Source organism: Ceratotherium simum, chromosome 11, assembly GCF_057802395.1.
Source record: "Ceratotherium simum simum isolate JZ-2026a chromosome 11, ASM5780239v1, whole genome shotgun sequence".
Taxonomy (NCBI): Eukaryota; Metazoa; Chordata; class Mammalia; order Perissodactyla; family Rhinocerotidae; genus Ceratotherium; species Ceratotherium simum.
In genome coordinates this window covers 36146705-36160861 of record NC_141910.1, presented here as the reverse complement: position 1 = coordinate 36160861, position 14157 = coordinate 36146705, and the positions used below count along the sequence as shown (strand labels likewise).

The following is a 14157-nucleotide window of genomic DNA, read 5'->3' as shown; positions in this document are numbered from 1 at the left end:
GGCATCTGTGCTCCCAAAGGCCGCCAGCTCTGTGACGGCTGTGGGTCCACCCAGCCAACGGCTGCCCTTGCCAGGAAGCCCTAAATTTAGGTCTTCATGCCGTGAAGGAGCTGTTTCCCTCAGCAGCATAATTACAGTAATTCTGTGCATTCAGATTACATGGTAATAAAATTAGGATCAAATCAGTCCAAATTGAAATCAGAGGAGTTAGGAGCAAAGTAATCAATGACAACATAAATAGAAAAGCCCAAAAGGAAACTTAAACACGCAGACTCGTCATCAGAATCGAGGAGGAGGGAGAGCTGTTAACCTCAGCGGGGAAGCATATTGGGGTTTGGCGGCTGGTTTGAGGAAAGTTTAAATCAGGTCCAGGCTAGAGTGAGGTCCTGCTGGAGGGCCAAGGAGTGGGCTCCTGGCAGCCTTCCCTGACCTAGAACCTCACCCTTGGCACCCCCTAAAGCTCCATCTATACCTGTCTTGGATACTTAGCACATCGCGTTATATTTCTTGCTGCGTGTGTGTTTCGTGAAGGCAGGAACTCTGTCTTCCTTCTTGAAACCCCAGCACAGGGTTAATGCCTGGTGCTGATTGGATAGACCCTATTTGCCCATGAGCACAATCCCTCGGCAACGAATTCTACCTTATATGGTACTTGTCTTCCCAACTAGACGGGGAGCTTCATCGCTTACTGTGTCTTGCACCCTCTCCCCCACAAAGAACCCTGCACATAGTAGGTGTTTGCTCATATCTTAGAGAATGACAGCGGCCCCGGCTGGCTGGGAGGGATGGGTGTGGGAGGTCTGCATCTGGTTCAGTGGTTGTCCCTGGCTCCCTGGGTTGGCGCTGGGCCGAGAGCAGGCTGTGGGTAGCCAAGGGCAGCCTGTACTCCAAGGAGGCCAGGCACTCTCTGTTCTCAAGGCCACAAGCGGGAAGAATGGGTCTGACTGCGGCGGGCAGGGGGTGCTAGTGCTTGGGACAGGCCCAGATCCTGAAAGGCGTCTGGCGCCACCTCCGTCTCCTGCTTTCATAGCTCTTCTGGCTCACATCAGCCCCCAGCAGGCCCAGCCATTGCCCAGCCAAGCCCAGGAGCAGAGGACAGAAATCTGGGGGTGGACGATTTGGCCAAGGTTGCAGGAAGGGAGGCTGAAACTGGGACATTTGAGAAATGAGTTCTAGTGGGTGAAACCAAACTGGGGGGCTGTGTGCCCAGAGGTGGAGCACCTGCTGTCCCCACATCCTGTCCTCGTGCCCAGAGCCAGTGTGGGACTCCCCAGGCTGTGTCTGAATGTGAGAGCAAGGTTGTCGCTGGGTGAGGGTGAGTAGGGAGGGGACTGGACAAAGGGACCTGCCGGTCACATCCTGGCTGATGTGGGGTTTGCAGCAGGGTGAGAGAGCACTGGCCCCCCTGGCTTAGCCTAAGGCTCCCCTGGGTGGGGAGGGCACACCGGCTCTGACCGTGACTGCAATATGTGGCAGCTTCCTGCCTCGGCCTGGCCAGCACCTTGCCAGGGTCCCCAACCAGTTATTTGGGGCAGGAGGAAGGGGAGGTGTAAATATTTTTTAATATCCCTCCCAAACACAATTATTTAAAATACATTTAATTTAAAAAGTTGAACCTCTCCTAGGATAGGAGATGGGGGTGTGCGTGTGTGCTGTGTGTCACACACAGACGAGAGGGGGTTGGGAAACGGCAATGCTGTCTCTGGCCTCTCCCCGTGAGGGGGTCGTATGGGGTAGTGGAGAGCGTGCAGGCTTTGGAGGCAGAGAGGATAGGGTTCAAATCTTTGCCTACCCACTTAGTAGCTGTGTGACTCTGAGGGAGTAATTTACCCTCTCTGTGCCTCCTCTGTAACCAAGAAACAATCGTCTCCACCATTACAGGTGGCTGTGAACACCAGAGCTAAGGAGTGTCCCTGCTTAGCACATTGCAGGTACCTGGTAAATGGTAGCTGTCTCTATGACAGCCCCTTCAAAATAGAAGGCTCTCAGAAAAGATGTGCTTTTATGTTTTTGCCTTCATTTTTCAGATTCAGGGGCGGGCAGAGCCAGGCAGATGGATTAAGTATTTATGAGGCAGAGAAGAAGGAATGCCAGCTGTCCTGCCATTAGCTTGTGGAAATTAGGAAAAGTGCCACTTCTCCCAGGAAGAAAAAAGTGCCTTTTCAGTAGAGCAGATAACAGGTCCTGGGCCCTGTGGGAAGGGACTAAGGAGAAACCGGAGGTGCTCTTCAGACAGAACTCTGCAGACTCAGAAATGACCTTTCTCTGGTTCCCAGGAAGGGAAGAAGAGGTGAAGATTCCAGGGGGACAAGCTCTTTGGCCCACTGCAAGACGAATGAGACAGCCCTTGAAGTGAAAGGCAGCCTGAGCTGAGCAAAGTGTGCACGCCAGAAGCCTGTCTGTGTGGGAACCAAATTAGGAAAACGGGAGGGATGCAGGAACTTGTAAAGTCACGGGAACACTGTCCTTACTTATGGAAAGCAAAAGCAAAGGGTCAAAACTGTGTACTCTTCAATGCATCCTTTTCCCAGAGGGTCAGAGAGGAGAAAAATGAAGAACCACAGAGGGCAGCCGTGAATCAGGCAGCTCAGAAAGATCCAGAGGTAGACTCAGGAGACCTGGGCTGGAAACTCAGTTCTGCCACTTACTAGCCAGATGACCCTGGGTAGGTCCCCAAGTTCCCTGTGCCTCAGAACCGTCATCTGTGAAACACTTACTCCCTCAGGTGGCTGCGGGTCCATGAAAGGCCAGGTGGGCACAAAATGGCTCTAGAATTACAAGGGAGGGAGAAAGAGAAGGTCTCCATCTGGGTTTTGTGGCAGTTATGTGGCTGCTGTAGGTAAGGGAGATCTTAAAAGCACTGTCTCCTGGGAGGGGAGCGGTTGAATAGAGCTTTGAAAACCCTTCACCCTACAAGTATTTTGATGAGCAAGGAGGGCCCAGTGCTACAACCTGAGCTAGTCTTGCAGAAGCAGCGGCCACGGCTATAGAGCCACCAGCTGTTGACTTTTGAGGCCACAGGAGGAAGTGTCTGGAGATTGGTAAGGGCACCTAAGGTAGCAGGTGGGGGAAGATGGCTAGGGTACTCGGAGATGGGCAGGCACTGTGTCGCTCAATCAGCCATTTAGTTTTTCAGATTGTGGATGAGACCCATTCGTGGGTTGTAAAATAGAATTCTTAAAAAAAAACATTGGAAATAGAATAGCAGAGAGTAGGATAGAAAATATCTGAAAGTATTACCCATGGCGAGGGTGCGTATTGTGACAAAGGATAGGTTGGTGGTTATATGTATGTGTGTCCTGGACCAGGGGTCGGGGTCAGAGAGTCTGACCAACCCAGCACGGTGGCCTGCACAGGTTGTCCTTGTGTAGTGTCACTCCTTTTCTGTGACTAAGGCTCAGCCCAGAGACAAAAGGCAGGCAGTAGTGTCCCCTCTCTGGATTCCAAGAGGGTCTTTGATGCCACTTCCTAATTCATCCATAAGGTCAGGTAGCTATAGGAGAGAGGGACTCAGGTGGCACTTGTCACATCTGTCAGACTGAGACTGAAAAAAATTCTGGAAGATTAAACTAATTGCAGGTATAAAATTGCAACTAATAATAATAATAGTTTACATTTGTTCAAGCACTGCTCTGAGCATTCATTGTGTCTTCATCTCATTCAGTCCTCCAGCAACCCTATGAGGCAGACACCTGTTATACCCATTTTACAGAAGAGGGAACTGAGGCACAGCAAAGTGGAGTGACTTGCCCAGGGTCACACAGTTAGTAAGTAGCCAAACCAGGATTTGAGCCCAGGAAGTCTGGCCTCAGAGCTTGTGTTCTTAGCTACTAGGCTGCCCTGCTCTGCATGGAGAGCTTATTCATGGGTGTGGAGCTGATTCTGGACTTGAGTGGGGTTATAGTACTTTAGAACAGAGGTGGCAAAACCACATTCTCAAGGGCTTTAGGATTCCCACTCTTGTCTTAGATGAAGGAGAACTGTGCATTATATATATATATATTTTTTAATATGTATATTTTGGTTTTTAAAATATTTTATATTTAAAATACATATATATTTTGGGATTTTTTGTTTTTGCTGTGACAGCATTTTTCGCTTATGTGGCTAGAGCACCCATGTATATTAATACTGTACTTTATCATATTGTGTATTGTCTACTTAATACAATTGATAATACTTATTTTCCTTCCTAATCACTGCATTGACTCCACATGCAAAAAGCTGGTTTGTGATAGGTAATAGAAATCAAAATAGTGTCGGCCATGTAGGAAAATGGTATGCTGAAGCCTTATGAATTTGATCTGAGACAAATGCTGACACCATCCGTAGAGACCATTTTAAACTACATAGACAAGGCTGGCAAGTACTGGCCAAGGAAGCCTACTGACCTGGGGGTCAGAGTGGATCACAAGTTAAACAAGCTAAGGATGTATGTTTTCACTTTTTAAAGCTAAAGGATGGTGAGATCTATTAATCCAGAATATGACGTGTAGGAACTGGAGAGTAACTTTTCCCTGTTTGCCAGTAATTGCTGAGCCTTGTTCCTTGCACCCATTCTACATGGGTTGCAAGAGGTAGAGGCTGGCATTTGCTGAGTAGGACATGGCCATGGGAAGAGCATGTAGGTTTCTGGATTCTTTTTATAACTTGTACTTGATAGTTTATAAAAAAGCTTGCCCCTGTTTGAGTGATGATGCCTAAAGACAGTGAGATGAGCCAGATCAGCAGTGGGCTATTAGGAGGGAGGAAAGGTGCTGTTTGCTCACTTACCCTCCCTGGGGGCCTCCTGCCCCCCGCTGCCATGAGGCCTCCTTGGAAAACCCCAGCCACTTGATTGCCCTTCTCTTGGAGCTCCTGTGACCCCATGCCAGCACCACACAGGGAGCTTACTTAAGAGCCACCTTATCCTGTGGGGTCTCACACTCATTTGTGTCAGCTGGCAGGGATTCTGTGCCTGCTCACCCTGGCACCCTGCCCGCTGGTCGTTGGGCATCCCCGGCCAGGCCCAGCACAGAGCCTGGCGCTGCAGAGCCTCAGTGGAGGTTTGTAGGGAGGAGCGGTTGGAGTAGGGCTCTAGCTCCCCATTTTGCAGTTGCAGACCTTTGAGGCACAGAAACTAAGTGACTTGCTCGAGGCCCCATGGCTGTCAGCTGCTGAGCCAGGATCGGAGCCTGTCTGGGAGCTTGTCCTCCAGTGCTTTCCTCTCACTCTGGCTCTGACTTCAGGCCCCCGTAGCCCTCCCAAGTCCTGCCGGGCCAGCTGCTCCAGGAGACGGATCTTAGCTCTGCAGTCTTGGGCCCACCCGGCCAGCCGAGGCTGGGCAGCAGGTGGCTGCAGGGTTTCCTGAGCTGCTACCTCCCCCAAATCCCGAGTCTCCCCCAGACTCCCTCTCCTTTCAGTGACCAGCCCACCAACCTGGAGGCGGCCCGCTGCTCAGGCCGGCAGCTCGAGCTCCACCACGAGGGGGCTGGAGGGCTGCCTTGGTCAGCGTTTGTCAAGGATGGTGGCCGGGCTACAGAGGGCTACAGCCGCCTCCTACCGTCTCTCTCTGGGCTGTCAGCTCACCCTTCTGCCTCTCTTATACTTTGGTTTTGTCTTTTCCCTCTCTGTTCAGTGGGTTCTCTGCTCCTTCAGCCTTTTCCTGCACAATACTCACCACCGCTGAGCCCAGGTAGGGGACTGAGCCCAGCTCCCCTCCCCATGACTGATGGCCTCTGTCTCAGCATCTCAACTCCACATTCCAGGGAGGGGGAGTCCAGTGGCGCCCCTGCTGCGGCCCGTGGTCAGGCCACAGGTGCACAGAGCTGCCTCCTCCTGCTCCACCCAGGTGGGGTGGGCCTGGGCAGGGACAGGAGCGGGGCAGGGGCACACTGGCTTGGGTGCCAGAAGCAACTTGGGTTTGAATTTAGCTCCCCGGTGGGCTGACTCTGTAGGCCTCTATTGGGGGAGATGCTCACACAAGGGGCCTTGACATCTGGGTGGCAGTGGGGCTTCGGGTATGGTTGGTGCGGCCCCCTTGCTGTGGGGCGGGACCGATCTTTGTTCTTGGTGACACAAACACCGGGACACTGCCATGCCAGGCAGGTGGGCAGATGACATTCCTGGGTTCAGTAGGAGGGACGGGGCATTTCTTGGGGGCCTGTGGGCTGTGCACGGGCAGAGCTGAGGCCCCCAGCTATCCCTGCCTCCCCAACAGGCCTGATTGCCATGGGTGCCCTAGAGGGCTTGTGAGGCCTGCCTTGTGTGTGCCCCCACTTTGTGTCACATGTTGTGTATGGTGATGTATGTGCACATGCCTCACGCCAATTGATCTCTTTCCAACTGGAACAGTCCCTCCTGCTCCCAGGACAAAAACAGCCCCAGGCCTTGTTCCCCTGAAAAGTCTGAGCTCCCTGTGTCAGGGAGCGAGCTCACAGACGGAGCCAGAGTGGCAGCCTGCCTACTCTGCAGGGTTGTGGTGTCCCCGAGGCCCAGTCCCAGAGCCCTGCCTGCCCCCCCACCGGGCTTCCCTCTCTGCTGAGCAGGGCAGGGACAGGCACAGGCACCTACAGAGGCCAGGTGAGGAGAAGGGCTGGCACAGACTGGCCTGGTCCTGGGTCCGTGCTCTCAGCAGAGCAAGGGTTAGGGAGCCGGGATCCTGGGGCAAGCTTTGTGAGAGGTAGTGCCCTGTGTCCTTAAACACAAGGCCCTTTGGTCGGGGGAGAGGTCCAGGGAGTCGCTGGTCCAGGAAACAGCTTTGATCCTCCTATTCGGCAGCTGTGCGGTCTCAGACAAGCTGCCTGGCCTCTCTGGTCATGCTGCCCACCCGCGAGGACTTGCAGTTCTGAGTGTCCTAGGCTGATGACTGTGAGCAGCTTCCCTCCCCGGTGACCTCTGCCTCTCCTCTTTGCAGCTGGAGGAGGCAGAGCACTTTGCCACGATGGTCATCGACCTCGGGGAGGAAGCTGGGGAGTTCCTCTCCAAGGGCTACCTGGCACTGGGTCTCACCTACAGCCTGCAGGCCACCGACGGTGAGTGCCAGGGCCCAGGAGCCTCTGCTTGGGGTGACCCAGGCCTCCTGATGGCCTCCCAGGCATCTTGTCCCACCAGTGCCCACCCCCCAACACACCTCCATCAACTCTGGGGTAGATGTGCGCGTGCATACACACACAAGCACGCGCGCACGCGTACACACACCCTTCAGTTTGCTCAGACACGCCCTCTTCATGGACCTAGTTCTTCCCACTCTTCAAGGCCAGGCCTCACTCCTGCGGAGCCCGTGCTGCTCTCTGCCTCCGGAGCTCCTGTGGTGCCTGCAGTCTGTAACGTGCCGCGGCCCTGACCCCACAGCATCTCCATTCTCGTTCACCTTTACCTTCGGCACCACTCTGATCTTCTGGGGCTTTGCATTCCCCTTCGACACGTGGCAGAGAGCTGGGTACACAGCAGGTGTTTAATAAATACTTGTGCCTGACGGGTGGATTCCACTCCTGCTGCCCGGAGCCTGGCGTTCTCTCCCCAACCCTGCCAGCTCAGCTGTGTGTCCCCCACCATGGATCAGGCAGCCACCTACTTCTGTACCTTTGCAGCCTGAGGGAAAGGAAGTGAGGGGCCCCCACCCAGACCAAACCCGGAATAGCAGTGGGTCCCGTCCACACTGCCCGAATGCCAGCCCTGGGAGCGGGCTTCAGAGGCCCCGCACAGTGAGAGGTAACAGCAGCCTGGTACTTGCACAAAGATGAGAAGAAGAGGTGCGAGATCCTGGTGCAGCCAGCTTCCTATTCTTTGGTGACAGTGGTCACCGTTTCTTCTGGGTATTGGTGAGCCTGCGACAGGGAACACGGGGGTCTCTCCACACTGGTCAAGTGAGGGGGTCGTCAGCCCCTTGGTCAGAGTCTGGTCTGCTTGGAGCGAGAGATCCTCCTGTGCCTTTAACCCTCTGTGCACAGTGGGTCTCAGTCGTGCCATACGCACATCCAAAGCAGGGCTGCTTTATACACTGGCACCTCTGATGACCATCCGTCACCTGCTCCTGCAGCAGGACTGACCTAGTCTGGCTGGAGCCTGTGCGACAGGCATTAAAGCTTCCCAGGAGGGCCGGCCCCGTGGCTTAGCGGCTAAGGGCGGGCGCTCCGCTGCTGGCGGCCTGGGTTCGGATCCCGAGCGCGCAGTGACACACCGCTTCTCCGGCCATGCTGAGGCCGCGTCCCACATGCAGCAACTAGAAGGATGTGCAGCTATGACATACAACTATCTACTGGGGCTTTGGGGGAAAATTAAATAAATTAAAAAAAAAAAAAAATTAAAGCTTCCCAGGTGGTTCAGTGTGCGGCTAAGGCTTGGAAACTTGTCCTACCACATTTAAAGTAGGATTCAACTTACCAGGAAGGTGCCTGGTTTGAGTTAAAGCAAGAAGCCTCATGGGGAAAATAGAGGGGACTGGGGGCCTGGGGAGAGGGGAATGTGTTCACTGGGCGCAGACACTCTGTTAGGGATGATGAGAAGCCTCTGCAGATGGAGAGTAGTGATGGTGCACAACGTCGTGAATGTACTTAATGCTACTTGAATTGTACACTTAAGATTTGTTCAGAAAGGAAGCCTTGTGGGTAAGGAAGCTCAAGGAGGAATGTGACCCGACAGAGGTGGTAACCTTTCTCTCAAGGCTTGGGCCTTTGAGAGGGTCGTGTTGGCCCAGGTGGCAAAGAGGCAAAGGAGCAGAAGGACCTGGTGTGCCAAGAAACGTGCCGGGAGGCTGGGGCCAGGTGGACACCCCCACACCCTCCCCTGGTGACCCAGGCGGTGGGTGGCATCAGTCAGGAGCTGCTCAAGTGCAAGCATTTGCCAGACAGTGCCCTCCTGGGGCCTTTCCCCGTGGAGCTGTGTGCCCTGGGATGGGCAGGGTAGGTGGGCGCTCCTTCAGTGTCCCCTCATGGCTCTGTCCCCATCCTGTCTCCTGCAGCAACTCTGAAGTCCAAGCAAGATGAATTGCACCGGAAAGCGCTGCAGACCCTGGAGAGGTGAGGAGGGCCCGAGTCGTGTAGAGGCACCAGGTGGCCCATTCACGTGCTTTTTCCCAGTGGACCCTCTGGTGTAGACAGAGCACAGGTTTCTAGCTTCATTTTATTGTCCAGGAAACCGAGGCTCTGAGAGCTCACACAAGCAGCAGGGACAGGCTTTTGAGGTTGGGTGGGGTGGGTTGAGCCCTTCAGCATTGGTGGAGCGCCCCTACCAGGCTCAGCCTCTGTGCTCCTGAGCTCAGGGCTTTAGAATGGGAATAATAACCAGTATTGTTGTCATAATTACATGAGGTAAAGCAGGATAAGCACCTTGCACAGTGCCCTACATGTAGCAGGGGCTCAAAAATGCTGTTTGCCTCCTCCCAGCCCGAGGGCTGGGACGACCTCCACCTATAGGCTTCACAGAGATTTCCTGGCAGCCCAGGGTCTGGGAGGGAGAGAAGGAGGGGAGGCAGAGACGCCCGTCCCCCAACAGCAGCCTCCTTCCCTCAGACCCATCCTTGCTGAGCCCCTCTCTCTGCCTGAGCATCCCTCCCCGCTCCCTCCTCTGGCCCAGTGCAGGGCTCTTCCCTCTGAGCCCTGTGTGTCTTGCTCCCTCTGAGCGCTGATGTGGAGCTGCCGGGTAGGGACCTACCCCGGATTCCTCGTGCCAGCTTCATGGGAACCTGTAGCTCACCCAACCCCGCTCTGGGGCAGGTTATTCCGAAACCCAGGGAGGTAGGAGATTCCCATCCTGGCCAACACCCTCTGAGCTCCCAGGGCCAGCTCTTCATTCCCAAGCTTCTTTCTTCCCAAGGCTTCTTGCCCAGAGAGGCCATTCCTGGCCCCTCCACCTTCGGGGAGGTGTTCCCTTCTGTCCTATGGTGGAGAAGGTAGGCTCTATACAAGGCCACAGCCAGGCCACAGCTGCCCAGAGGCGAGGAGCATCCCCCCCCACCGCCCCAGTCTACCCTCCCAGACGGCCCCCTACCTCCGCAGAGCCAGCCCTCTCTGAGCCTGCTGCCTGGGGGCTCTCTGCCTGATCCATCATCTCCCAGCTGGGCCCCCCTCAAGGTGGGGCCGGGCAGAATCCCCGACATTTTGCCCTGCAGCTCCCAGCACAGGGCTGGCCTGCCGCCTGACTTGTCACTCCCTTTCCCCATACAGAGCCCAGCAGCTGGCGCCTGGCGACCCCCAGGTCATCCTCTATGTCTCTCTGCAGCTGGCCCTCGTCCGCCAGGTGGGTCCTCACAATTCCTAACCCCCAGATCCCTGAGGGCTGCTGATCTTCTCCTGGCATCACTGTTTTTACCGGCTGTGTGACCCTTGCAAGTCATTTGACCTCTCTGAGCCTCTATTTCCTTATCTGTCATGTGAGCCCCTTCGTCCTCCACTTCAGAGGGACCTAGTAAGGATTAAGTCAGATAATGTGGTAAAGTTTCGGCCCACTGTGGGCACACAGGAAGGGATTATTCTCTGCCCTCACACCCCCTGGAACATTTCAGTCCCCTAAGAAGTTAACAAGTGACCACGTTCAGCATTTGTGTCTTCACATTCTGCTGAGTTTTCCGTGAGTGGGGAGCAGAATGATGGGCATATGGAACTGTTTCTGTGGGACCCCAAAGCTCTTCCCTGAACCTGTGAACACCACCCTCAGGCTCAGCTTCTGTGAGCTGATGGGGGCCTCCCATCCACTGACCACCTTTACTCCCCTGGGACCACCACCAGCTCTCCAGGCCAACCTGCCTTCCTTCCCCAAGCTGAACAACTGATCTGTTGATGCCAAGAGGACACTGCTCTGTCCAAGGAGTGAGTTTGGGCAGTTGCCCACCAAGCAGGTTGCCTTTCAGAAAAGAGGCAGGGCTCTGCCCCCCAGGCCCTTCAGCGTCTCTACTTTCATCTTGTGCCTTGGCCCTCAGGCTGATGCTCTGTGCACACGCCTGGCCTCCAAAGCAGGACCTCTTGGTCACCTTGACCAAGTGAGTGTGGCCTTGGGACTGCTCAGGGACTGCAGACAAGCCTGGCCTCCCACAGCTCAGCTCTCCTCACCTGCGCTGGCGGGGAACCGGCTGGGCTCCAGACTGCTAGAGAGAAGTCAGCAGAGCCTCCAGCCTCTGGGGTTGGCCAGGTGACGGGCAGCTCTGGCTAACGTGGGTGCTGCTGTGCCCCCTGCTCCTCACTGGCCTGCATAAGCCCCATGTCTGATGGGGAGGGTTCCATTAGCTCCATTTTATACCTAAGCAACTGAGGCTGTCATGAGCTCAGGAACTGGGGCCTGGCCGGGCCAGCACTGAACCCAGGTGCCTGCTCCAGACCCCACCCTGCCCATGACCCCATCCTGCACCAGTTAGACACCCACAGGGCTCTAGGGATCTGGCTGCCCCGACTCATCTGGGCAGGGCACTTGGAGCCCTGTCTGCTGGCCTAGCGGTTGGTCTTCCTGGTCTGTGTCAACCTTTGGCCTCTGGTCTCATCTTTGGTTAATTCAGTGAGCTGTTTCTCTGCCTCCAGGGTCAGCCAGGCTCTTTATGTCATTGTCTGCCTCACCTTCCCCTCAAGCCCTGCATCAGCCTGGCTTTTCCCTTCCCTGCACCCTTATTCTCATCACTGGGACCCCTTCCCGCTCACCCCATGCCCACACCCTTGACCTGGTGCTCATGTCTGCCCTGACCTGCCTTGCCACTCATTGTCACTGTGTTTCTGACTCACTGTGTCTCCCTCTCCGGGTCCTCTGTGTCTGCCACTTTCTCCATGGCAGCCCTGCTGTCGTTCCCTCTGTCGTTCGCTGCTTCCCTCCTTTCCTCTTGCACCCACCCCATCCCTCCTCCACCTCCAGGCCACCACCTGTTCCAGCCCCTCTCCCCACTGTGCCACGGCTCCTGACTTCCAGGTCCTGGATGAGGCATTGGTACCTCTCTGCCCCTCTCCAAGGAGCATCACTCTGTCTGGTGCTCCCAGGGGCATGGACGGAAAAATACCTGAGACTAATTTATTTTTAGTCTTCTGTAAAAGAACCAGTGCTTTTCTTGCCAATCAAGTTCATGGTAAACCTTTGGTGATGCATTTTTTAATATCTTTAATTATTCAGCCACCTCTGATGAATGGCGACTGTCCTCCCAGAGAGATGGCTGGGCCAGGCCAGTGGAGCCTGGTGCCCAGTTTCCTTGGGGACCCCAGATCTGGGTAGCCTCAGGGGGTCGAGGACCCCTGGAATGGACTCTAAACTAGACCTGGCCTGCCTGGGTCTCTGAGGCCCTCTGGCCCATCCTGCCCAGAGCATGTCTGGCTGCCCGAGCAGTGACAGCTGTGGATTTGGATACCCGGCCCAAGATAATGGGGTCTGCTCTGGAGAATCACCAGGGCGGGAGCAGCCTCAGGGAGACACGGACAAGCTGAGCCAGTGGCCACTCTGACCTTAGCTTCCTCCTTCTCTTCACTTTCCTTGACCTTTCCACAAAGGAAGGTCCCAGTGGGAGGACTCGGGGCCTGGCACTAGTGCCCACAGCCTGTGCAGAGGCTGGGTGGAGACCAGGCACACCAGGGACCCAAGGTCCCAGCTGGCCTGGGCCATAGGCCCCTCAAGGATTGTGGGAGGCTGGTGTCTGAGGTTTGGTAAGGAGCAAGACTTCCTAAAAAAGACTCATGGAGTTCCTGGGAGGCTGGGGCTCTGGTATGGATAGACCTGTTCATTAGCTGCCTGGGCTTTAGGGGCTTGAGAGGGAAATGCACATTTCAAACTTGTGTGGTAGGTACTCTGCAGGACATTTCGTACATTATCTCATCCTCTCAGTGACTCTAAGAGAGGTGATGGTTATCCTCCTTCTGCAGTGTAAGCACTGCAGCTCAGGGAGGTGAAGTCCTTGCCCTAAGGTGCCAGCTAGGAAGTGGCAGAGCTGGGATCCATGCCCCATCTGACCCCAGAGCCCAAGCTCTTGCCACTGTGAACCCCTGAGAGGAAGGGGTACTTATCTGTCGCCCCATATCAGGTTGTTTTTTCCCATCCCTACAGGAACACGTTCAGACAGGACAGCCTGGCCACCTCTGGGCCTGTAGCTAGTGGTCTGGGTGGCCTCTCCTGACAGCCCCCACTCCTCCAGTTTAGGAAACGCTTCCCGGTGTCTACCCAAATCCTTCCTGCTGCACTGTAAACCTACTCTTTATTCCAGACTGGGGACAGCAGTGGCTGTCTGAGCCTGAGTTAGGACAGCAGATCCCTCTTGCCGTGTTTTTTGGGGGTGGGTTTTCTCGTCAGAGCACCAGTCCTGCGCCCCAGTGCCTCGGGTCTCGCTTGAGTCTGGTGCACTCTCCATGGCTGGCACCTGGCGCTGAAGTCCCGGGGGGGGAGGTGTGGGCCTTGGGAAAGTCACTAAGCTGGCAGTTTTCTTTGGCAGATCTCCAGCGCCATGGAGCAGCTGCAGGAGGCCCTGAAAATGTGCAGGGATGATGCCAACGCCCTCCACCTGTTGGCACTCCTCTTCTCCGCCCAGAAACACTACCAGCATGCTCTGGATGTCATCAACATGGCCATCACGGAGTATCCCGAGAACTTCAAGTGAGTTCCCTGTGGACACTGCTAGGCTGGGGGGCTGGCAGGCCACAGACACAGGTACCTATGCACATCCCACCCTGCCATGTAGCCTGCCAACACATTGATTAAGTGCCTACTGCATGCACACTCCCCAGCTGGAGAGACAAGGCAGGGTAAGGACTCGTAGGATTGGAGAATGGCTCTGGTGTTCTGCGCCAGGAGGTGCGTGGTGAGCTCTGTATGACAACTGCAGGCTCCATGGGGGCTGCATGGACCACAGAGGAGACTGTGCTCAAATACACATGCTCAGGCTGCTTCCACCCTGCCCTGGGCTCTGCATTGTCTCATAGAGACACCAACATTTGTGACTTCATGATCACCCTGGCACAGCCAGCCAAGGATGGGATTCTAACACTGGCTGGGCTGGCGGAGGCCAAGTGAGCCATCCTCCTGCCTCCAGGCAGGCCACGGGCAGTTGGGGGGGAGGGGTTATCTCCCTCCATCCTCAGCTCCTCCACACCCCCGTGTACCACATCACCCCGATGCCCCTCTCTTTGGAGCAGGGTTCACGCTGCACTTGGCCCGGGCCGTGGCAGGTGGGCAGGACTAGACCCTCCTGCCCCCACCTATACACAGAGGACCTGCTGCCCC

At 55.5% G+C, this 14157-nt stretch overlaps 1 protein-coding gene across 3 annotated transcripts in view; it reads left to right on the top strand.

Annotated features, from left to right (window-relative positions):
- Positions 1-14157, top strand: part of TTC7A (tetratricopeptide repeat domain 7A) — a 121909-nt gene that overhangs the window by 65282 nt on the left and 42470 nt on the right. For all 3 annotated transcript variants that reach the window (XM_004436677.3, XM_087436812.1, XM_087436811.1), the window contains 4 exons: positions 6896-7013; positions 8942-8999; positions 10146-10218; positions 13370-13530. In XM_004436677.3, the coding sequence (XP_004436734.2) occupies positions 6896-7013; positions 8942-8999; positions 10146-10218; positions 13370-13530 (410 nt within the window). The remainder of the gene's footprint in view (positions 1-6895; positions 7014-8941; positions 9000-10145; positions 10219-13369; positions 13531-14157) is intronic.